Source organism: Scophthalmus maximus, chromosome 6 (genome assembly GCF_022379125.1).
Source record: "Scophthalmus maximus strain ysfricsl-2021 chromosome 6, ASM2237912v1, whole genome shotgun sequence".
NCBI lineage: Eukaryota > Metazoa > Chordata > Actinopteri > Pleuronectiformes > Scophthalmidae > Scophthalmus > Scophthalmus maximus.
The window spans coordinates 22,916,704-22,940,583 of record NC_061520.1 but is presented as its reverse complement, the minus strand read 5'-3'; the positions used below and the strand labels follow the sequence as shown (position 1 = coordinate 22,940,583).

Here is a 23,880-nt window from a genome sequence, read left to right as displayed (position 1 = left end):
TTTTTCCTTCTCTCCCACAGAATTGAGAAAAAGTAAGGGCAAGAAAAAAAATTAAAAGAAGACACGAAGATCATTTTTTGTTTTCCAGGGAGTTGTTCAACAAAATCCAACTTTAGACAGTTTAAACATGCAGTTTGTCCGTGTTGCCAAATGGAAGAAACTGAGACATCAGTGTCTCTGAGGACAAACGCTCACCGACAGATTCTCCTACCGAGAGCTGTAAAGCTACTGATCATTGCACTTCATCTTCCTGTGAGATTTGTTTTCGTATTGTCCAACAAACCAGGGTTTTCTGAGAGAGCTGTTTTTTTTTTGTGGTTTCCTGATTTGAATTTGGGTTCATCTGTGTTTTTTTCATTTTTTCTTTTTGTACATTCCTCTTTGTTGTCGCTCGGTGCCCATTTAGCCTCCTAACAGAAGGTTTATCAAGATGTTTCAGCTGGCAGCAGCGCTGACATTAGGATCATTACTAACTTTGCCTGTTTAGTGGATCAGACATGTTGGAGGAGCAGTAGTGTCCCATTTGATACAGTTTACACCCCCCGAGAAAGAAACGAAAAAAAGTTAACAATTGAATATGGGCAATTTGAGGATTGATGGTTTTTGTAATGAAGTGGAGGAAATAAAGAAATTGAGGTGAAACCAAGTTTCTGTGCCTTTTTTGTTTAGTAGGAAAAAAAAACCCTGAGTATTTCTACTGAATGGATTAAAAAAGCGAAGATTGAGTGGGAGACACGGGAGAATCCGTTAGAATCAAATCAGAGCCAGAGAATATACTTATGACATGAGTTAAAAATATCAGCTCCGCCACACAAATACTGTATTGTAAGTATTAGTCTTTTTACTACACATCTCCCTCTGTGTTTCCTTGCTGAGCTGTGGTGGAGGATAATAACAAAAGAGGAAAATATTCAAAAGTGCCCACCGTCCCGAGGAGAGGTCTAATCAGGCAACAGTAGAGTACACATCCGTGGGTAGAAGCAATAAAAATCTAAAGTAGTCATGCTGAATGGCTCCTGTTGAGTGTCGTATTATTACATACATATTGGATAATTGTTACTGATGCAGTCAACATCGTTTGATAAAGTGATTATATGTTTTTAAGGCTGGAGGACTAATAGGGATAAGGTGGGAGTGTGAAAACTGCCACAGCTCATTTAGTCAATCTAATTTGATCCATTGTGTTTTTGTATATATAACGTCTTATTTCACGTAATATTGTATGAAAATTCAATATGTTCTGCTGAATTGTGAAACAGTATAAAGTAGTATACAATGGAGAAACTTCCTACCACTGCCGAGCTCAGCGTGACCTACATCCTGATGATATTAAAGTCTTAAAGCGAAAAATTGCACAACTCAAAATTCAATAGTTGAGTTGCAGGCTTTCTTCACAGCTTTTAATGGCAATAATAACAAAAAAAAATGTTTAAATATTCTTTTCATTTGTAAGTAACAGGTTGGAGTGTAAGAAACCACGTGGAGGTGGTGTCGGTGAGAACTGGCAGCTTCATGTCGGCCCTGTCCACGGATCTCGGCTCAGCAGTCTGCAAAGAGGGAAACCTCAGGTTGGTGAAGGACAAACAGGTCGTTATGGTTGAAAAGTTAGATCAGGGCTTCTAAATGTTTGAGGTGAGATGGCACCGATTTACCTGGCCCCCATGGCTTTCCCATGCTCTCCTCTGTATCTCTGGTTGCTCTGGACGGATGTTAGATCTTCTTTATATGTCCCCTCATAGAAATCTGACTGACGCTTCACATAGCTCTCACTTTCATCACTGTGGACAAGACACCAGCAGTTCATGTTTCAATGTGTGTCTGTGGGCACTCTAAAAAAACAGAGTACCAGAGTGACGTCATGCCTTTCGTACTACCTACCCAAGCCGTTTGCCCATGATTGTCTGAAGGAACTTCCTGGCAGAGATTTGACCCAGGACTTTCCTGTAACTGTTTGTAAAGATGGCATCAGCATGACGTCCAGAGCTAAAATCACAAGGTGGAAAACTGATATGAATTCAGTTATTACACAACAGTTTTCAGGGGAGAAAAAAAGTAAAACAAAAAACAATGCAAAAAACTTGCCGTGCAAATAATTTGGCTTCTATTTTCTGGACGTTTTTTTCTGGAACTACTTTTGAATGACTAAATAACCCGTGTAACACTGTCCACAGTGAGGTCTGTAAGTTTCCTCAGTACATGGAACGATTTGTCTGAAAAGACAGGCCACTCTTAAATTCAGTCACATGCAAATTTAAGTTTAAATAAAATTAGAAAGAAATATCAGAATAGACAGAACTCTTAGAAGTAGATATTTGAAAATCCGAAGCATTGGTAGACACCACTAGAAGTAAATAAGAGAATATTTTTTGTTTGTGTGTTTGTGAAATTTAGGTAAACTGTCATTTTAACGAATTTTGTATCTACACTCAATATCAGCCAACCAGTTCATAAAATAATGTACTGACCGTAACTCTGCTCTCTCCCGGGTTGGACTCATGTCGTCCCGCAGCTTCTCTGCTGGATCACCGATGGAAGACGTCATCAGGATGGACGTGTCCCTCTGGCCGAACCTGAGAAACATCCCCACTAACTGAGCAAGTGTGACAACGGAAAATGTCCTCAATCTGACTCCAACATGCTCTTGTGCGAAGAGACACACTCTGCTACTTTGAGTCAGGACACTGGGAACAAGCTGCTGCGTAAATGTTGAAGTGATGTGACTAATCCGCACACCTTGACCTATTTTAGCATAACAAAGTGCAGAGGGCGGAGCAGTGACAGACAAAGTAGCCGGTGAACGTTTTTGAAAACGTCATACACTGCACACGTGGATATGGTTATTCTTTCAGCCCTGACGCTGGGACCAAGTCATTGTCTCTGAACCTTGAGCTCATGTCTCTGTTGTTTTCTTTGTCTTGCTACACATGTTACACATCTGTTGGCTGTGTAGCTTTACAGTAGGTTTTTCATTTGACTTAGTAAAGCAGTCAGCTGTTCTCTAAAGCTCAAGAACATTTAAGGATACATGATCTACAGATTGGTTTTAGAGTAGTTTTATAATTTGTCATTATTATTTAAAATTCACATTTAGTTTCCAGAGTATGTTTTTCTACTTCAGAGGTGTCCACAAATCTGAACAGTTGAGGTCATAAACGGTTTAAATATCTTTAAAAATAAGAAGACATGTAAAAACAGTTATAATAGAAAAAAGAGACAGGGTGACTTTCAGTAAAATCTGTGAGGACTTACCTAATGGACGGGTAGAGCGGGGAGCCTGATAAAGACATGACCAGGCAACAAAACAGCAGCAGTGCAGCTTTCTCCATCATCACAGTGAGTCCTGGAGAAGAGTGGCCAGCTTAGAATAAATGACAGGAGGAAAAAAATTACATTAGAAAAAGAAAAATATGCTGAAACCACAGTTTCTCTCAACCAGACAAATGGCACCAGGAAGAGATGTATGCTGTGGTGGAGAATAATCCACACGTCAGAGTTACCTCGATTTTTAAAGTGAATTCTGAGAGTCCCTGCAGATCCTTTTTAGTCGGTGCCCTCCACTCTCATCATCGCTCACTGCCGGGAAAGACTGGGCAACAGGGTCACTGGGACAGAACTGTGTGTTACCCCTGCAGCCATGGAGAGTTTATACTGAACCTGGAGCTCCCTGTCACTCCCACATCACACATAATCTCTCTCTCTCTCTCCCTCTATTATATTTTTAAACTCATATCTGTTTAATAGGTATTCAGAAATATATAATGGGATTTTCAAGGTTTATATTACAAGTCATAGTATCAGAATATAAGACAAAAATAATAACAATGGTTGGAACTTAGCCTAGTATTACTACAATTAAAAATAACTACAACTCAAAAAGAAGTCAAAATGTAAATAAAAGAATAATAGTATGAGATGAGAGGAGTTATATATTTACAGTTTTAAAATCATGGTGATGTTAACAGCCATTAAAACACAATTTTTTAACTTCATTATGCAAATCATTCCCTATGTTGCTTGTCGCAGAAATACAATAAATGTATATACATTCATTTCAGACAACTGGGGAGAGAAAGAAACAAAAAACAAAACAATCCAGAAGCACATTAAAACGCGTCTGTTAATGAACACAATGAAAAAAGCAACGTATGCCAACAATACCATTATTGTGTATTGCTGCTTCAAAACTAAAGTACATTTGAATAAACAGCTACCCGACACATAATTTTTTATATGGACATTGCGTTTCATTAACAATAATTTGTAGCAGAGCTACGGGTTATATTGTTTTAAGGGAACTGCCTGTAACAGTTGGTTCGGCAGATGGAGTGGTAGCAAATATATGGAAAGTAATTCTTCTGATAAACTGACTGGTACAATGTATTTATGAAAAAGTTATCCAATTTTACGTTCATTCAAGGGGCGTGTAGCACACTAAAGGGTCCCCTCGCAGCTAATCGCCGTACGGAACGTTTCTTTTCTTTTTTTCAGACGGACCATGAAGTTTGACGTACCAGGGGACAGGCATGGCTAACCAGCAGCAATGCAAGATAGCGCCGTGTTGTTCACTTCCACCTTCGCTGTACAGGAGCCCGTAAAGTACTAAACTATCTTTTTATTTTTCACAAATAGCCTCGATGATTTAATCCAACACTGCAAGAGTAAACAGTCTGGGCCAGATACGGAAGTGGCTCCTGGCACTCCTGGCTCCGCCGTTGAAGAGTCAATGTATTCACACTTTCTTCAGTTTGACCCGTGTGCAGCCGAATTCAGCCTCATGTCAAAAACAAATAATATCTTTTTTTTTTGATGTTTGTGGCAGCTACAGATCAGCAGTTTCACGGTAGATTTTCGGCCACAGTTCCAAAAACGATTATTCATACATGGCAACATGTTCACAAGTTGACAGTCCAACGACTTCCCGGGCTTGTTTTGGGGAGATACTTCTCTTGACGTCCACACACACACACACACAACACACACACCTTTGGCCGAACGTGTCGCGAACACTTGAATGACATTTAGCCAACGTAGCTAGCACTCGTACGGTAACTTATGCATTCAAAAAAAAAAAAAAAGGCGAACGGGACACAATGTCAGACACTGAGTAGTGGCCGCGGCAGCTGGACTTCGAGCTAAACCCGACGGTGCTAAAGCTAACGCAGCATGGAATTCCTCAGGGCCGTAACACCCGTGTTTACCGGTCCCCACCACTGGACGCGTTTCAGGTGCGTCCGGCTCAGGTACTGCTCCCACGCAGCCAAAGCCAGAGTCCCTTCCGAGGAGAGGGGGACGCCTGTCGACAGGTTCAAGACTCGGCTGCCCTCTGGTCCAAGCTTCCAGGATTTCCTCAAAGGCGTGTCAGTCAGTAAGACTCCTGCTGTGCACGCGGGACACTCGGACACCCCTGCCCACCTCCCCGAGCACCTGGAGATGGGCAATTCCAGGAAAGGTGGGTCCGTGTGCCTGGAAGCTTTTGTGCAGATGAATGTGGATTTTGACACAAACGCTGAACTGGTGTTATGCGTTGTTTTGTTGCAGTGTATTTTGAAACCTACGGGTGTCAGATGAATGTGAGTGACACAGAGATAGCCTGGTCCATACTGCAGAGGAAGGGCTATCAACGCACGGTTGATTTGCACGAGGTAAGGTTGAGCTCTGTTATTTGATGTCAGCAGTTAAACGTGCTCCTGGTATCATCCCAGTCAGCCCCATCCGATGTCTTTGTGCTCGCAGGCAGACGTCGTCCTTCTGGTGACGTGTTCGATAAGGTAAGACAACTTGGAACACCCAGGGTGTGACGATCCTGGGTGGGAACAAGAAAGGTCTGTGCACCCTCTCTCCGTCAGATGGGACCAGCTAACGTCGACGCGCAAACTTTTCTCTGCACAGAGAAAAAGCGGAACAGACCATTTGGAATCGATTACAACAGCTAACGTCTATGAAAAGGAGACGGCTGAGGAGCCACACCCCAATGAAAATTGGGATTTTAGGTAGGCACTGATTAACTTGCATGTGACTCTCATACGGCTGCAACAGTAAAAAAAACAACAACATATTAATGGGCGTGTCTCTCCAGGCTGCATGGCAGAGAGGCTCAAGACCGAGCTTTTGGAGCGGGAGAAGCTGGTGGATGTTATCGCTGGCCCGGATGCCTACAGGGACCTTCCCCGCCTCTTGACTGTAGCAGACGGAGGTCACCAGGCAAGCAACGTGCTGCTGTCATTGGAGGAGACCTACGCTGACATCATGCCTGTGCACCTTGCTCCTCAGGGATACAGCGCTTTCGTGTAAGTGTGTAAATGATCTTCTTTCTTTTTTTTTAATACTACAGAGGAAGTTCTTCTCCATCCACACCACATCCTGTGAGTCTCATGGTCTGTGTCTTTTTCACCCCGGCAGGTCCATCATGCGCGGCTGTGACAACATGTGCAGCTACTGCATTGTTCCCTTCACAAGAGGCAGAGAGAGGAGTCGACCTGTCAGCTCCATTCTCGAGGAAGTTCAAATGCTCTCTGACCAGGCAAGTTGTAACCTCAACGCTAACTAGAGCCCGACTGATATATCGGTATCGGCCGATATGTTTAGAGCTCGTCCGATATTATCGGCCAACAGAGATGAGCCTTTAAATCTGCATTGTTTAGGGTGAGGGTTAGGGTTAGGTTTACATTTGAGTTCAAATATATGTTTATTTTCTTAAATCAAATTCTATTTATTTGGTTGTATTTCTATTTTTTTTTTCAATTTATTTATATTTATGATAAAATTTATGGTGAAACTAAATATCAAGCCTCAATTACATTTCTGTAATTGAGGTTTCATAACGACATCTTAGGAATCTGTGACAGGTGGCCGGGGTGGCTCAGTGGATAGAGCAGGCACACATATACTTCGAGGTTTATGCCTCGACGCAGAGGTCCAGAGTTCGAATTTGCTGTCCTGTGAAATTAAAGGTGGAAAAAGCCCCAAAAAAGAATCTTTAAAAAATAAAAAAGGAATCTTTGACATCTAAAAAATAGTCTCGGTATCAGTCAGTTTCCTCACTTCCTGTTTATGACAAGTGGACATGCACTGATAGCAATATTAAGGTAGGAGGCTAAGCTAGGACATTGCTAAGATACTCAGTTAAAACCAAGGACTGTTAGACAACAATATTTGGAACACAAAATTGCTATGTGAAATTAATAGTCCTCAGAAAAAAAGTTTTGTATGAGCGACTGACTTCAAAACATCGGTACCTGAAATGATATTTTTGTTTAGTGGTGTAAAATCGATATCCTGAGTTTGGCGTTTAGAGCTCTGTTGTGTGCAGTTAAATGAACAGCATTGTTTTAACAAATGCTAGTCTGCAGTTCTTCATTTGAACTTAACATTTTGAGTAAATGTGTGAGTAAATAGTGTCTGTTTTCCCTGACTAGTTCTTGTGTGGTGGATGTTTTCCTCAGGGCGTGAAGGAGGTGACGTTGCTGGGTCAGAACGTGAACAGCTACAGAGACACGTCAGAAGAGCAGTTCTGTGGCTCGGACCTGGCTGCCCTCAGCCGGGGCTTTGAGACGGTTTACCGCACAAAGCAGGGAGGTCTGCGCTTCTCTGACCTGCTGGACCGAGTGTCACGCATTGATCCCGACATGAGGATCAGATTCACCTCCCCTCACCCCAAGGACTTTCCTGATGAGGTGCGCTTTTTAATTCTGTTGACAGAACCTGCTGCTGAAAACACATTCCCCAGATCACACAGTCTCACCACAGCCCATTGTCAATTTCTAACTGTCCGGTGGCAAATACAGTATATATAGAAAGTGCCATTATCCTGTTTGAGCACATATGAATTGACAAATGAATAATAAGGCTTGTTTCCCTGCCTATATCTGTCCATAATTTCCATATTAACTTGGTTTCCACGTTGCTGTTCACAGGTTTTGCATCTGATTGCGGAGAGAGGGAACATTTGCAAACAGATTCACCTTCCAGCCCAGAGCGGGAGCAGCCGGGTCCTGAAAGCAATGCGCCGTGGGTAAGAGACTGCTACGCTTTTTCCAAACTGGAAGCAGTTCAGTTTGTAAAGTATGTTGAAATGTCACCTATTGCCTATCTTGCAGCTACACAAGAGAGGCTTATCTTGATCTTGTGGAGAACATTAAGACAATCATCCCTGGTAGGTCACGTTTTTCCTTTTAATTTGTCCCAATGATTATCGAATAATAGATATATTTCATTCTTTATCATTTTTCTTTACTAAATGATGACATTTTTTCCCATCTTGCACTCAGTAAGGAATCTGCACATTACTTGGCCAGAGTTGTCCTCAAGAGGCCCAGCAGATATACCATTTACTGTAGAAAGATGTGTGGTGTGTGTTTTCGGGTTGTCTGCTGGAATTGAGATCCACATATAACCATTATAACCTAAGTGGTCCAAAATCATTAAAACACCTATTATGTATTGTGAGTTTTACTTGAAATTTAATTTATTAAAAAAATCCTGGCTTTCCCTATAAGAATGTGATGTTTCCCTGGGGAAGTAATAACTTTTAAACTCACTCGTTTATCATTATTTCTGTCTGGGTCAGAGGTGAGTCTCAGCAGTGACTTCATCTCAGGCTTCTGTGGCGAAACGGACGATGACCACAAACAGACTCTGTCTCTGATCAGAGACGTGGGCTACAATGTGGGATTCCTCTTTGCCTACAGTATGAGGAAGGTGAGCTCCTGTGGCTCTTTGATGTACACTTACACGAAAAAAAAAAGGTTTGGAATCGATTAAAAAAATTGAATCGGAAACTTTCATTTTAAGAAGTGAGTCTCCCTTGTCTCCCTCAGAAAACCCAAGCCTTCCATCGACTGCAAGATGACGTGCCAGCAGAATTGAAGCAGCGGAGGCTGGAGGAGTGTATCAGTGTGTTCAGGAAGGAAGCTACGAGGGTCAACGCTGCTCTCGTCGGCAGCACACAGCTTGTCCTAGTGGAGGGAGTGAGTACTGCACACCGGGTTCAACACTGACTCATTAGCATTGCGTTGATTAGCACGTGGATATTATATCTACGTTTACTTTTCTAAACATGCCATACAGAAATTGAATTATTAATTTGTAAAGCTGCTCATGGGTAAAGTAGTCATCCAAGTAGCACTGTACTGTACCACTGCTCATCACTGGGTTCCACTTTGACGCAGGAAAGTAAAAGATCTGCCGAGGACCTGTGTGGGAGAGCTGAGGGCAACGTGAAAGTGATTTTTCCCAAAAAGGATGTTGTTGTTCCGCCTGAAGAATCCAACGCTGCAGGGATCAATGCTGGAGACTACGTGCTAGTGAAGGTAGGGTTTGGTTCTGTCAGATATTTATTTTAAATTGTTCATTAAAATAGAGACTAATAGATATGGCAGATATTAGCAGATATAAAATGATCAAAGATGTATTGGTATTCGTCTTAATGCTGCCTAACAAGTGACATTAGTGAAATTACCACTGAAATACCAAACTGTAAACGATAATGCTTTAAGAGTTAAAAACAGTCTTTAGGAACACAAGGGTCCTTTCTCCTGTGTTGTTCTTCCTGGTTTGAAGTGGGCGTGGCTCCTTTGGGAAAAAGTGATGTCATGCATCTCTGTGCACTAATCAGGATTCAGCCCTTAAACCTGATTGGAAGGTGTCACGTTAATGAGAAAAATCTGTCAAAAGTAAATAAGAATATACTTTTTTCCCTGGAATTTCAACTATCTTTGCATGACTGTTAGTAATCCATTTTGAAAATGTTATTTGAAGTAAAATGCGGTGTAATCGAATGGTTTTGCTGCTTTCAGACTTCTGCAGTAATGAGATTTTTTTGTGATTTTGGAAAAATGTTCTAGAAGATACAAAATTGTCAATTAATGTTTTCATCCATTCTTCTAAATGCCTAAAAATAAGATCTTTGAGGATTTCATGAGAATCACCCAGGAGCATTTGATTAAAAAACGAATGACACTTTTGTTTCTTGATTTTTGTTTTACAATCAGATGATCAACCTGATCAAACTGAACCATCACAGCCCTCATGAACCCGATAACCTGAGTTTATGAGCTTCCAATTCTTAATAAATAATGTTTTTTAAGCTTTGGTTGTTGCCTATTTAGTCAGTAGAATATTTAATGAATTATTTTACAAAAATACTAGCAAAGTTTACCTGGGCTTTTTTTATATGTATAATACATGTATGTACATATGAAAAATAAACCTCTAATCATCAGGTGTTCACATAAAATCATATAAAATGAAGAAAAAATACAGCATGAAAACCCCCCCACATTTTCTGCAAGTCAGTGGGATTTCATCATGTCGACAATCATCACAGTCACAACAATGAAGGCATCATTGTTTTCAGAGATTTCGTCATTCAATCGTAAATTTGGGGATCTTTTGTGTTTTCGATGTAGATATTGGCGGCCAACTCCCAGAGCTTGAGAGGTCGAGCCCTCGGTCACAGCTCCCTGAGAGAGACAGTGACACTGTGAGACTCTGCCGAGGCTGCAGGTGGACGAGCGCGTGGCCCCGGACATAACCGTGGTGGAAACCTGCCTTCGATTAACACAGGTGACGCCACAGGAAACAAACTCTTCTCTCTGGGGAAAACTGTCACACTTGCTTCTCCTTGCTACACCGAGGCGGTTACTGCAGAAGTTTTTGGTCAAATCACAGTCACACTGGACTGCTCTGATGAGCCACGGAGACTACCATGTGTTATTTATACAGCACCAAGAATGTGCATGTACATATTGAACTGTAGGTTACTGTAACCTATTTGGAGCATGCAAATTAAAACAAGATTTTTGTTTTGTCATAAGCAGTAGTGCTTTATTGATGTCAAAGCATTTTTTTTTTGATTCTTCAAACTGGCTTTAAAATAATCTTATGGATCAGCACATTTGAACAATCGCTCAGTGAGAGACAGAAACTTTGGAAAATAATTTGTCAGCAGCAGAAAGTGCAGTGATCTGCTTTAGAGGGAGCTTTTCACTTCAGAAATGATGATAGTGGTGACAGCAGCAAACCCCCCGCCTTTCAGAATGTCTCTCGTTATAACAAGACCGCATTAACCTCGTGGAAAAGCTGGAGAAACGCCAGAAATCATACAAATCCCAGGTGAGATCCAATTAATTTCCGCATTTCTCACTCAGGTTTGTTGGAGATTTAACACTCGTGCATCACTCAGTCTCTTAGAAAATGTCTCTGTCGGGTAACCACCTGACAGAGACGTGCTTGCTGTGATTGTGCAGACATAATAGCATCCCCTGTTTCACAAAGGAATCCTGGGAGATTTGAGGAAGTCATTTTAACCTGTGAACTCAACATCTGTCCCAATCAGCATGTAGTCCTAAAGGAAAATGAAGCAAAGCAACAGCAGTTAATATCAGCTTTGAGATTATGAATTATTTTGGTAAAATATGTCTTGAACCTAAGTTACCTAATGCCACGTTAGCCCTCACTAAAATGACTGTCATATAGAAAACTTTTTATAGAAAACTTCATGTCTCTGACCTTCAGAACCTGAAGCTGAGTTTTCACAAGCTTCATTTTTCCAATCGCAGGAAGTGGGTATCCCTTTGCAAGTTGAACTGCGGAGACAAATCAATAACTTTGAATAAACTAGTCACACATCCAATGAGGCAAACATTATAATAATACTATAGGCGCTGGATTTATAACACAGTCTAAAATACATACAATAAATGCAGTTCAAAGTGGTTTACATAAAGAGAACATAGAATAGATGAGTGTGAAAAAGGAAATTTAGTAAACACAACACACAAGATAAGAGTCATTAATGAGTTTAAACAATTAGAGTGAAAATGGAAATTTTTCTTAACTTGAAATATAAAATGACATGATAAATATAAAGACAGTCAGTGTGCAAGGCTCTTCTATTAAGACAAATACATTGTTGTTTAAAAGAGTAATCTGAGTTTGAATTAGGGTCTTCCATAGTTTAGGGGGTATAATGTTTATTAGAAATCTACATTTCCTCTGACGGTGGGGTAAAGGACATTCATGAAATTGTCAGAAGGTGATCTGAGAGAGCGTGGTGAGACATACATTGAATGTGTCTGCATATACACACCCTAATTCATGGAGGGCTTTGTGTTCGAGTAAAATACTTAAATCAGTTATAAAAAAAATTGGATGGGAGTACAAAACTGACTCAACGTGTTTTCATTCTTCGGTTTATATATCAGAGTTCTGAATTAACTGAAGCCCATCAATAGATCATTTAGGAGGGCCTGTGAATGCATCACTATAGTTTAGTCCAGTGACTTGTACCCCAGAGGGTACTTCAGTAATTGTGCTCAGGAAGAAAATATGTTGGCAAGGCTGGTCTGTAGTATATCTGTTCTCCCACTTACCAATAAACAAACCAGCTGCGATTGGATGATTGCTCAGGCTTCTTCCTTCAACCATGGGAAGTTGCAACACCCAAACACCAAATTTTTATATGTCAGCACGAATTCACTGAAAGTACTGAACTGATTTGCACCACACTTGGTGGAGGGAAGAATCCATAAAATGTTGGTGTGGATCTGGTTAGAGGAGGCAACATATTTAGTTTTCGGGAAATTGTATATGGCTGTTTATATACATTTTTTGTAACAACATAAGTATTTTTACTTATTTTGTTGAGATCAATAAGTTTGTACACTTTGATTTAGATTATCAAATTAATTCCCTTTTCCTTCTATTTTCTATTGTAAGAGCTGGACAAATGTGTAAGATTGTTTGGCCTTGGTAGAGGTATGTGCTCTACTGAGTGCCATTGGGAATAGATGAAAATCAGATGACAGGCAGAGAAGTCAAAATGGCTCAAAGTAATTCCTGAATCCTCCTACTTATCTCATTCCAAGCAGCAGCAGTATGAGTGTAAATGTGTTGGTACTTTGTTTTGCAGTTATTAAGTCATCAAGCTATTCAATACAATGAAAGTTAGATTAGATAAAAGTTCAGGGAATCAAAGTTTTCACAAATAACCTCTTTCTGCAGTGTGCACCAAACAGTTGTTAAGATATATTAAAAAGCATGGAGGTACATATTCAAGGTCAATCCATCCAATAATTGGCTAAACTGATTTATCAAAATCCCTCTTTATATGATTAAGAGTGTTAAATGTGATTTAGTTAAAAATGTTGGGTGGTGTTGATACGTGAGCTCATCTGACAAGGCCTAACCCAGACAAAGAGGTTGGGACCCACTGGTACAGTCAGCTTCAAATGAAGGCATCAACTATACGTCGAATTTTAAACGCAGAAAATAATAGTCTAAATAATTACCCTTGAACTCTTCCTGAACTCCTTGGGACTGACCTCCACACAAAAGCTTGAGCAACTGCTTTACTTGAGCACTGAAAAGGCATAAACTCACCATTCACTTTGGGTATCACAACCACTTTGAGGACCAATTGCAGGATGCTGTCGAGGGATCGGACCTGTCAGGTTAGGGATAGTTTAGTTTGGTAAGTTCGTTCTGATGCTATAAACTGTGACTCGTGTTACAATGCACCTCTCACCTGAAAATCTCCCACATAACTTGTCCTCAGGGTCAGATCCATTCTGTGCAAATGAGGCAAAATTAGACCGTGGTGTTCATCTTTACAAGGATCTTTTGGCCCCATTTTTCTCCTCCAAGAACAAGCCGCAATTTTTTTAGTAACTCACTTGTTGAGGGTGACAGCTCCAGCCAGCCTCATGCCACTGACAAACACTTTGGCGCTGACACTGGTCTCCTGGAAATTGGATTATGGTGAGTTGAGTTTCAGTGGTTTTCTAAATCCCAGAATGGGTTTTAATCACGCCAGCTGTGTGACCTACCAAGTTTAGGACAAAGAGAGGGGAAAGTGTGGCGTTGGGTTGGATGGCGTAGGCCGTCACTGCGGCGCTGGCCTGAATGGTCACATTGTTGGGTTCAAAGGTGACGGCGGGAGCTTTCTCCGTCTTCAGCAGCAGTTTCATCATCAAACCTGGGAAGCGCTTGGCTATCTGAGAATACACAGAGACATGGTTGACAAATTGCCAAGGACGGTTGCGTTTTATCATCGTTTCAGTGGAATGTGTTGTCACCTGCGGGATGAAGGCTCCAAACGTCCTGGTGGTGAGTCGGATGGGAGAGCTTTGCGGGATCTGTTGTGACAGAGAGAGAGGTTTTAGATCCGTGTGACGGCATGTAAGTAAAGTCATCAAGGAATCAGGCGGGCGCGGCTCACCATGTCGTCGGTGATGTAGAGGCTGAGGGCTCCAGCTGTGTTGTAGGCGAATCCTGCAGAGTTGGCAGTGTAGGCAGACATGCCGATGTACAACATGTTGTTGACCTGGGGCGGCAGGTAAAAGGCGGCGGGGGAGAACGGCGGCTCCCGATGCTTCCCTATGTTGTAAAACTCACCCTGAAATACAGAAGAAGAAGAAGAAGTGTGAGGTAGGAAAAGAATAATCCTATTGAGCTTTCTGATTCTAAAATGTCGAATGGTATCAATGTGCAGCAACTGACCAGAAGTAACTCTTTACCTTCAAGCTCAAGTCTATTGAAGACTTTGAAACAGTGGGCGATGACACCATGGAATATTCGATCTCGGCATACTTGTCCACCTTGGCTAAAACTGCAGTAAAGAAGAAAGTTGTATGTTCAGCATGTTCGTGACATTAACACGTTTGATGCACGTTGTTTTCACATGGATGCTTTTACCGTTGAGGGTCTTCAAATGAGGGTTCAAATCAGATACTGCATTAGCCACCAGAGGGCAGATCTGCAACAATGAAGAACAAAGAAATGCAGCTGACACATAAAGGCATCAAGGCATCAATGTGCTGTATGCTTTGACTGACAAATAACTGTCTAACACTGCTTAATGTGCTGATGCATGCCTCGCTGTATGTGCTATATGCTATTGCTATGCTAAGTCCTGTCTGCCTTGATTGGTGTCTGCCTGATGCTGCTTCTTTTTTGATTTGCATGCTTCATGTACTTGGACTTCTGACTTTTCTATTTATTAATGTTTTATCACAAGTGTTTCTTTTATCCTAGATAATGTGTGTTTTTTTCTCAACCCATCTTGTGTTGTTTATTTGCTTTTTAGGGAGCCTATTGTAACATCTGGCCAGGGACTGCAGATGAAAACTAGCCTTTTGGTTAAAGCTGTCATATTTACAGAAATGTTTTAGTTAATATGCACTGTCCCTGATAAATAAAATAAAGATAAAGATAAAGATCAGTAACCAGGGGTGTAGCATACAATTCTGGGCTGTAATCATAGGCAGTCTCTGTGATGTTGTAAGGGGTGAGAGGGTCCTCAGAGAACCTCCACTATTTTTTGAAATACATTTTTCAGTCTCTCAACCAATGTATTCAGCCAATTTTTAATTTATGTTATGACACTAATTACTGAGAAAACACTAATTACAAACACCCAACCTTGGGCCCTGGGTAGTCTGTCGATCCCCCTTCCCCCAGTGCTAAAGCCCATGTCAGTGACAACAATCTATTAATGTCATATACACACAATGACTTATCATTCACAGGAGCCATTTTACTGCAGAGCCAGTGCTTTTACTTCCGATACTTTAAGTACAGTTTACTGATGATACTTCTCTACCTACATGTAGTAGTTTGAATGCCAGACTTTTACTTGTAGTTTCACATTAATTTAATGGTACTTTTACTGTAGATATGCTGAGTAAGTCCATGAAACATGATGTCATCCATAGCAATGGGTGCAACCTCACACCCTCTTTAAGGTTAGGGGCTCCCCTGTAAAAGCTCCGAGCAGCTTTGTGGACAAGTCTGAACTGGAGTCTCCTCGCAAGTATCTTTTAGCTGCAGTCAGGGCGACCCCTAGTGGTGAAATAAGATACTTGTTACAGCATTTAAAACGTTTGGTACAAGGCTGGTTTGCCCTCACCTGTTTCTGCAGCGCATTTCTCAGAGCCTTATTGACGAATTTCTTGAAGAGATTGTACAGCCAGCTGGAAAAAAAGGCAACCACATAGATTATGGGAGTTTGCAGTGCACAAAGCGTGACAAGAAACCGACAGTACCGTTCCTTCACACGGTTTAAACAATACCAGACATGCAGGGCCTATTTTACCTGGCTCCACCGTGGAACTTGATGCTCACGCTGCCGACAGTGGCCGCACAGTTGACACTGCTGACCGCTGGTCGGCCTGTCTCATCGCTCTTGACGGCAATACTTGTGCTGATAGTAAGTCCTTTCACATTCAAATCAAATGAGCCTCTGTCCTTTCTTTCAAGAGAAAGAGAGAGAGAGGAATCACTGCTGCTGCCAAAAAAAACAACCCAAAATGGATTCACCTGTACTGTATAAGAGGAAGATCTTTTCTCACTCACATTACCCGGAGATACTTGACCCTCCAGTTTCCATGCAGACTGATGAAGGCGTTCCCGATAGACAGTTTGACGCCGGTCCCCGGCACAAGATCCACCGCAGACTTCGGTAATCCCACATTCACTATTTGCATGCTGGAATAAACAAAATGCTTGTTTTGTAAAGGTGTACAACACATTTTCCAACATAAAGTCCAGGAGTGCTACTGCAGAGCAGCCTTACTTTGACAAACTGTACCGGACTTTGCCAATGGGAGACACTTTCTGCTTCCCCGAGATATCTGGGACTTTGATGCTCTTAAGTTTCTGCTGGATTGAAACCATGCCCAGTTGTCTGCCTAAAAAAAGAAAAGGCAATTTAATGATTAAAATTATGAAACTGCGTTTCAACTAATACAGGATGCTCTTGCTGTAAACCTCACCATATTCAAGGCCTTTTTCTGTTAGCTTGACCTTCACTCCAGGATTGGTGCCTGAGGTCATAGGGATGACAGCCACCAGAATGAGCAGACAGCACAGGGACATTGTGACTGTCGAGAGATAAAAGGGAACAAGATCGTCAGCAAAACTCTTTATCTTAGGCCCCATGAATTAGGCAAAGATCCGGCTTTTGTGTGGTTGACATGTTTGCTGCTCTGCAAGCAATAAAACAAAACTTCGGTATTTTACAAGTAACTTCTTCCTTAAACTCTGAAATATCCCATTTCATTGACGATTATCAAATCATAACATTAATGTCAGTCACAGCTTCTGTTTTCACTAGTTTCAACATTTAATGTCCACGATAAATATAATCCACTCAGTAGGCTGCCTTTGTAGTTTTTCATTTTCAAAAGTAATTTTGGAGCTATTTGAAGACTTGCCGCAGTGAAGCGTCCTTTGGTCAGTGGTGGGAGGAGTACTCAAGTTAATATTACAATGTAACAATGTCAAAATACTTCAGTTCAACTAAATGTCCTCTATTATCTATATTCACATTGTTGTGCGGAGTACTTTAAGATCAAATGTACCTATAGTTTCCACCACTGCCTTGTGTTGGGGACTCTTGCTTCAGTTGAGGTCTGTGAAAGAGCCGACTGTCGGACCTCATGACTGCTGATATGTCAGCAGGCAAGGGGGAGCTTTATTTAATTAGGCCAAGATTAAAGGCCAAGTCCACCATTTTTTTTAATTTTTTCATCATAAGTGTGAATTTTTTGAATCAACAAATGTACATTTTTTTGGAGATAATGATTTACAGAAAATGCACTTCCAGGTATATGCCATTTAAGACACTGCGGTGTTATGCAGATATCAGCATAAGCTATGATGCTATGACTTTAAAACTCAGCTGTCACATGATGTTGGTGCCTGTTCAAAAGCTCCATCAGTCATTTAAGATTGAGGCATAGAAGGGACTGAATAATTGATTGAATAGAAAAAGAATCTAAGGCACGATGAACAGTGGTGAGCTCGCTTAAGGCTGTTTATATGTGGGTCAGAAGTGTAGTGGAGTGTTTGATTATATGAACTTAGATAAACAAAAGGCCTTGTTATCATTTAATAAAAGGTATGAAAGAGCTGTTTAGGTGTCAGATGACATATACCAAGACACCAGCACTTCATTTAGTCAAAGCAGTTATACTTCATCAAAATGAAAAATACAACCTTAAACACAAGCAACCTTGACACTGACAATGCACAGAATGTTAGATATGTCTCACATTATCTGCATTTTAGCCTCAAGACACAATTTACGCAACATGTTATACTGGTCTAAATTGTTTGCTTCTCAAATCAGAGCACAACAAACTTCATGAAAAGAATAAAGGAAACCGATACTTAATATTTCATTTTCCAGATATAGACATTCTTCACGTTAGCTCTTGCAGACATATCCATACATACACTTTAAATGATAAATATGCTTTACACTACCCCCGAAGCACTGTGGAAAGGCACATCCCTTCCGCCATAGGAATCTGAATCAATTAACACTGCAGTCAAGTCGAGTGAATACAACTTAGACTTCACTGACACACATTTTGACATACAGTGTAAGTATTTGGATCATCGTTGTTTAAAGTCATCTTAGAGAATCTCCCCCCAAAAAATGTCTGTTAATGTGGCCCCATACAGTGAATATAGACTCACTCTTACCTGAAGCAGCAGTTTGTCCGGACCAGGCTGTTTCTCCTGGTATGCCAGAATGACTGCCAATAAGTCAGAGTCAAACAGGAACGAGACACACATGACCTCTAATGCAATAACTCAATAAGGAAACTGGACTTGGCCGGCGGAAGATCCCTGAATGCAACAGTAAGCAAACTTTGTGTGTGAAGTGTCTATTGGTTGCCTCACTGATAAGCTCTCATCCAATCCCGTCAAAATCACAAAAGCCCAGCAGTGTTGCTTAAACATTAATCTGAGTGTTGTTTGCATTGGAAACTCACCGAACTACACCTTTAAAAGTTTGACAAACGAGCAGGTGATTGTAAGTTGGTCTCCTGCTGATAAGTCTGGTTTCTAGTTCCTCGGTTGAATTTCCAGTAAGATACTTAACCCGAGAATGAGGAAGTAGTTCTTACAGATCAAGTCTGTGTGTCGGTGCAGTTTTGTTAGACCTGCACCTTCACACCTCATCAAACTTAACAATCGCAAGTATTTGACATATTTAGGAGAAGAAGCAAATGGCATGGCGGAACAGTGTTTATCAAACTACAGTATTCTGCTTCTGCTGCTGTTAAACTGTGCAGCAGCATGGAACTAATCTTCTTGTTGTGAATTTCATTATTTTTCATCTTTGGGTGTTTGCCATCATGACACAGGAAGATGAATATCGTGCTTTTCCTCTCATCAGGGACAGAACAGGGTCTACTCGTGTGTCAGACATTCCTGGGTCAGATGGTTATAAACTACACTTCTATTAATTGATTCTAAGTTTATTTTCCATGGCCTTGCACCAAGTTCTTGTAAATAATCTTCTGTTTTGACACTGTGCCTTGGCCAATCCTCATTTCACCAGCAGCATTGTGTGAGAGACGCAGGCTGTGGTTAGCCAGTGTTCTGCTTTTTAGACGTGGCCATGGATGTGTAATAGGAAACGTGTACTGGACACAAAGAATAGTCTCTTGTAAGAATATTGCTCGCCTCGTGCATGAGCTGAAAATGTTTTCTAGCGTTTGGCTTTGCTAGTGACCCACTGCCCATGTGCATCAGTGTTTCCCCCACTGACCCTGCTTGTATATTCCGACTCGGTCCATAGATCTTACATTATCATGACGTCACGAGGCTCTGAAAACACAGTGCAAAAATAAATAGATGAATGAATAAAATATAAGGGTTTAGTTGCCCCTTAAACGGGGGGTAGAGCAAACCTCAAAAAGAAGAAAAGAATAGTTTATGGCTGAATTTCTGTATTCCCGTACCATTTTCACTATCAGGTAATTGTAATGTTATCAAGGCTTGATTAATAAGGTAAAATAGGCACTGGTGCTGTTTTAGTTTATATTGCACTCAGATGTGTGTAAAAAAAAATGTGTTTAATGAAAATACCACAAACTAAATCATAGACTAAGGACAGTTAGTATAATTTCTTCCATCACCTGAGACGGCACACTGAACTGATAAAAGAAAAAAAATCACAGAGAAATATTAAGTGACATACACTGAAAGTTAATTCCACATCAAAAACACAAGGAGAAGTTCATTTTGTATGACCAGGCAACATCCTTTATTAATAATCAGTTATTACCCAATCAACATTCTACCTTATCTTCTTTCAGTTCCGTTAAGTTGAAGTTCCTGTTTGGCGTCACGAATCAATTTCACACTGTCTCTAGCCTGTCTCTAAACTCTAATCTGAAGAACTATGATCATCACAGTGTTAACAGTTTTTGTGAAGGCGTTTTGGAATCATTCGAAAAAGGTGTGACGTTTAAACGGTCTACTGCTGAATGACCTCTAGTGACATCTAGTGGCTGGAAGTGCACAAAACACTTGATCCACAGCTGACGAGTCTTTTCACCTTCACCTTCCTTTGTTGCTGTGGTGTTTAAATCTATTCCGCTTTAACTAAGTTTACTTGTTATTAGTTCACACAGCTCAGCTTCAGTGTGTGGGAACATGCTGACTATGTCTAGGCTATTTGATGTTCCAACAGCGTCCACCGTTACTGTTCTTTGTGTTACTTCTGCTCGTATAACTGCTGCTCCGAGCATTGCTGGCACTTCCACACTATAGCCAAGTTGAAGCAAATTAATTAAAAACAAACCATTAAGAGATTAAATCACAGGAATTAAAATTCAAAGAAAAGTGTTCAATTTGCAGACTCCACTGGTGCTAGTTACTACCTCTGCCAGGAAACTTGGCCTAAGAAATACCGCAGTGGTTAGTACTGTTGCCTCACAGCAAAACGGTTCTGGGTATTTGGTATACAAAAATTGCAATTAATGGACTGCACGGAGCAAAACAACAAAAACAAACATAACAGCGGCATTGACCTCTGTCATTGATAAGGGGAAATCTTTTCTGTAAAATATATAATTTCCATATTCATCTTTTAAATGAAATTGGAGGAACTAGATTCAGAGCTACATTGTAGTACTTATTTCAATGCATGATACCACTTTACCTTAACCCACAATTTGGCATTTTTAAGTACTATATAAATGTTTAATAAGTGGTTGCACAACTATAACTAATCTGTTCATCAGCGGAGGCTGTTGTATAGAGAATGTACAATATTGTTAAATGTAGTTGGAATAATATTAAAAAGTGTTTGCAAATACTGTACAATAATATACACTCATAGATGTCCTTATGTATGTGTTGCAAATGTTTTTTAGTCCTTAAAATTGTTTTCATTTATTTATCTGTCCGTTTTCTTTTCTCTCCTATTTGTCCACCTGTTAAATATGAAGCTATAGCCATTAGATAGTTATTTCAGTTTGTCTTATCTTTGCTTAGCATAAAGACTATGAAGACATATGCAAGCTTTAGAGTAGCTGTTACAGGCACTTTTCTGTAACCTAGATCTAGGTCTGACTTATGATGTGTTAAAATTCACATGTATTATTCATCAACCACATGTCACCAGGACTCAGGACATGAACGAGAGCCTCATCCCATATGCAGAAACATCATCAAGAAACTATTCCAGAGTGAGAACAGAGGGCGGGTCAGATTCATGCGCGCACGCACGCACACGGACACACATCGTTGTCAAGCCTGATGACAGTCGGCACAGAAAGGGCTTTGTGTTCACCTATTGGAGATGAAACCGAGGCTGGAGATACTCCTGCACCATTCCTGGGTCAGATGGTTGTAAACTACACTTCTATTAATTGATTCTAAGTTTATTTTCCATGGCCTTGCACCAAGTTCTTGTAAATAATCTTCTGTTTTGACACTGTGCCTTGGCCAATCCTCATTTCACCAGCAGCATTGTGTGAGAGACGCAGGCTGTGGTTAGCCAGTGTTCTGCTTTTTAGACGTGGCCATGGATGTGTAATAGGAAACGTGTACTGGACACAAAGAATAGTCTCTTGTAAGAATATTGCTCGCCTCGTGCATGAGCTGAAAATGTTTTCTAGCGTTTGGCTTTGCTAGTGACCCACTGCCCATGTGCATCAGTGTTTCCCCCACTGACCCTGCTTGTATATTCCGACTCGGTCCATAGATCTTACATTATCATGACGTCACGAGGCTCTGAAAACACAGTGCAAAAATAAATAGATGAATGTATAAAATATAAGGGTTTAGTTGCCCCTTAAACGGGGGGTAGAGCAAACCTCAAAAAGAAGAAAAGAAGAGTTTATGGCTGAATTTCTGTATTCCCGTACCATTTTCACTATCAGGTAATTGTAATGTTATCAAGGCTTGATTAATAAGGTAAAATAGGCACTGGTGCTGCTTTAGTTTATATTGCACTCAGATGTGTGTAAAAAAAATGTGTTTAGTGAAAATACCACAAACTAAATCATAGACTAAGGACAGTTAGTATAATTTCTTCCATCACCTGAGACAGCACACTGAACTGATAAAAGAAAAAAAATCACAGAGAAATATTAAGTGACATACACTGAAAGTTAATTCCACATCAAAAACACAAGGAGAAGTTCATTTTGTATGACCAGGCAACATCCTTTATTAATAATCAGTTATTACCCAATCAACATTCTACCTTATCTTCTTTCAGTTCCGTTAAGTTGAAGTTCCTGTTTGGCGTCACGAATCAATTTCACACTGTCTCTAGCCTGTCTCTAAACTCTAATCTGAAGAACTATGATCATCACAGTGTTAACAGTTTTTGTGAAGGCGTTTTGGAATCATTCGAAAAAGGTGTGACGTTTAAACGGTCTACTGCTGAATGACCTCTAGTGACATCTAGTGGCTGGAAGTGCACAAAACACTTGATCCACAGCTGACGAGTCTTTTCACCTTCACCTTCCTTTGTTGCTGTGGTGTTTAAATCTATTCCGCTTTAACTAAGTTTACTTGTTATTAGTTCACACAGCTCAGCTTCAGTGTGTGGGAACATGCTGACTATGTCTAGGCTATTTGATGTTCCAACAGCGTCCACCGTTACTGTTCTTTGTGTTACTTCTGCTCGTATAACTGCTGCTCCGAGCATTGCTGGCACTTCCACACTATAGCCAAGTTGAAGCAAATTAATTAAAAACAAACCATTAAGAGATTAAATCACAGGAATTAAAATTCAAAGAAAAGTGTTCAATTTGCAGACTCCACTGGTGCTAGTTACTACCTCTGCCAGGAAACTTGGCCTAAGAAATACCGCAGTGGTTAGTACTGTTGCCTCACAGCAAAACGGTTCTGGGTATTTGGTATACAAAAATTGCAATTAATGGACTGCACGGAGCAAAACAACAAAAACAAACATAACAGCGGCAATGACCTCTGTCATTGATAAGTGGAAATCTTTTCTGTAAAATATATAATTTCCATATTCATCTTTTAAATGAAATTGGAGGAACTAGATTCAGAGCTACATTGTAGTACTTATTTCAATGCATGATACCACTTTACCTTAACCCACAATTTGGCATTTTTAAGTACTATATAAATGTTTAATAAGTGGTTGCACAACTATAACTAATCTGTTCATCAGCGGAGGCTGTTGTATAGAGAATGTACAATATTGTTAAATGTAGTTGGAATAATATTAAAAAGTGTTTGCAAATACTGTACAATAATATACACTCATAGATGTCCTTATGTATGTGTTGCAAATGTTTTTTAGTCCTTAAAATTGTTTTCATTTATTTATCTGTCCGTTTTCTTTTCTCTCCTATTTGTCCACCTGTTAAATATGAAGCTATAGCCATTAGATAGTTATTTCAGTTTGTCTTATCTTTGCTTAGCATAAAGACTATGAAGACATATGCAAGCTTTAGAGTAGCTGTTAAAGGCACTTTTCTGTAACCTAGATCTAGGTCTGACTTATGATGTGTTAAAATTCACATGTATTATTCATCAACCACATGTCACCAGGACTCAGGACATGAACGAGAGCCTCATCCCATATGCAGA

At 40.4% G+C, this 23,880-nt stretch overlaps 3 protein-coding genes across 5 annotated transcripts; 1 reads left to right on the top strand and 2 right to left on the bottom strand.

The window, feature by feature from the left end:
* Positions 1 to 258: 258 nt before the first annotated feature.
* ghrh (growth hormone releasing hormone) lies at positions 259 to 4,518 on the bottom strand. 3 transcript variants are annotated; one of them, XM_035632926.2, is made up of 6 exons: positions 3,498 to 4,518; positions 3,250 to 3,358; positions 2,466 to 2,570; positions 1,879 to 1,983; positions 1,653 to 1,778; positions 259 to 1,547 (listed from the first exon to the last, which is right to left on the bottom strand). In XM_035632926.2, exons 2-6 carry the CDS (start codon positions 3,327 to 3,329, stop codon positions 1,511 to 1,513), a joined length of 453 nt encoding a protein of 150 aa, XP_035488819.1. In that variant the 5' UTR covers positions 3,330 to 3,358; positions 3,498 to 4,518; the 3' UTR covers positions 259 to 1,510. The 3 variants fall into 3 exon arrangements, with proteins under 3 accessions (XP_035488819.1, XP_035488823.1, XP_035488821.1); XM_035632930.2 differs by having other exon boundaries at positions 1,879 to 1,947; XM_035632928.2 differs by having other exon boundaries at positions 3,250 to 3,340.
* Positions 4,519 to 4,946: 428 nt separating this feature from the next.
* cdk5rap1 (CDK5 regulatory subunit associated protein 1) lies at positions 4,947 to 10,813 on the top strand. Its single transcript, XM_035632924.2, has 13 exons — positions 4,947 to 5,449; positions 5,539 to 5,642; positions 5,734 to 5,768; positions 5,890 to 5,990; positions 6,077 to 6,287; positions 6,400 to 6,520; positions 7,443 to 7,673; positions 7,914 to 8,011; positions 8,097 to 8,152; positions 8,567 to 8,697; positions 8,817 to 8,966; positions 9,168 to 9,308; positions 10,407 to 10,813. Exons 1-13 carry the CDS (start codon positions 5,164 to 5,166, stop codon positions 10,482 to 10,484), a joined length of 1,743 nt encoding a protein of 580 aa, XP_035488817.1. The 5' UTR covers positions 4,947 to 5,163; the 3' UTR covers positions 10,485 to 10,813.
* Positions 10,797 to 18,855, bottom strand: LOC118310107 (bactericidal permeability-increasing protein). Its single transcript, XM_035632925.2, has 17 exons — positions 18,783 to 18,855; positions 18,490 to 18,542; positions 16,773 to 16,880; positions 16,574 to 16,688; positions 16,354 to 16,485; positions 16,094 to 16,249; positions 15,908 to 15,971; positions 14,695 to 14,755; positions 14,517 to 14,608; positions 14,219 to 14,395; positions 14,076 to 14,135; positions 13,827 to 13,994; positions 13,674 to 13,741; positions 13,526 to 13,568; positions 13,381 to 13,444; positions 11,509 to 11,585; positions 10,797 to 11,344 (listed from the first exon to the last, which is right to left on the bottom strand). Exons 3-17 carry the CDS (start codon positions 16,873 to 16,875, stop codon positions 11,303 to 11,305), a joined length of 1,422 nt encoding a protein of 473 aa, XP_035488818.1. The 5' UTR covers positions 16,876 to 16,880; positions 18,490 to 18,542; positions 18,783 to 18,855; the 3' UTR covers positions 10,797 to 11,302.
* Positions 18,856 to 23,880: the final 5,025 nt, after the last annotated feature.

Coding starts and splice junctions, on each gene's coding strand:
- LOC118310107 (XM_035632925.2), bottom strand. CDS start 16,875: ATGTCCCTGTGCTGTCTGCTCATTCTGGTGGCTGTCATCCCTATGACC. Junction 14,756..15,907: donor GAAATGCGCTGCAGAAACAG/GTGAGGGCAAAC, acceptor TCATTGTTGCAG/ATCTGCCCTCTGGTGGCTAA. Junction 13,569..13,673: donor GGAGCTGTCACCCTCAACAA/GTGAGTTACTAA, acceptor TCATTTGCACAG/AATGGATCTGACCCTGAGGA.
- ghrh (XM_035632926.2), bottom strand. CDS start 3,329: ATGATGGAGAAAGCTGCACTGCTGCTGTTTTGTTGCCTGGTCATGTCT. Junction 1,984..2,465: donor CGGGAGAGAGCAGAGTTACG/GTCAGTACATTA, acceptor TTGTGATTTTAG/CTCTGGACGTCATGCTGATG. Junction 1,779..1,878: donor ATCATGGGCAAACGGCTTGG/GTAGGTAGTACG, acceptor TCTTGTCCACAG/TGATGAAAGTGAGAGCTATG.
- cdk5rap1 (XM_035632924.2), top strand. CDS start 5,164: ATGGAATTCCTCAGGGCCGTAACACCCGTGTTTACCGGTCCCCACCAC. Junction 5,643..5,733: donor GCACGGTTGATTTGCACGAG/GTAAGGTTGAGC, acceptor TTGTGCTCGCAG/GCAGACGTCGTCCTTCTGGT. Junction 6,521..7,442: donor TTCAAATGCTCTCTGACCAG/GCAAGTTGTAAC, acceptor TGTTTTCCTCAG/GGCGTGAAGGAGGTGACGTT.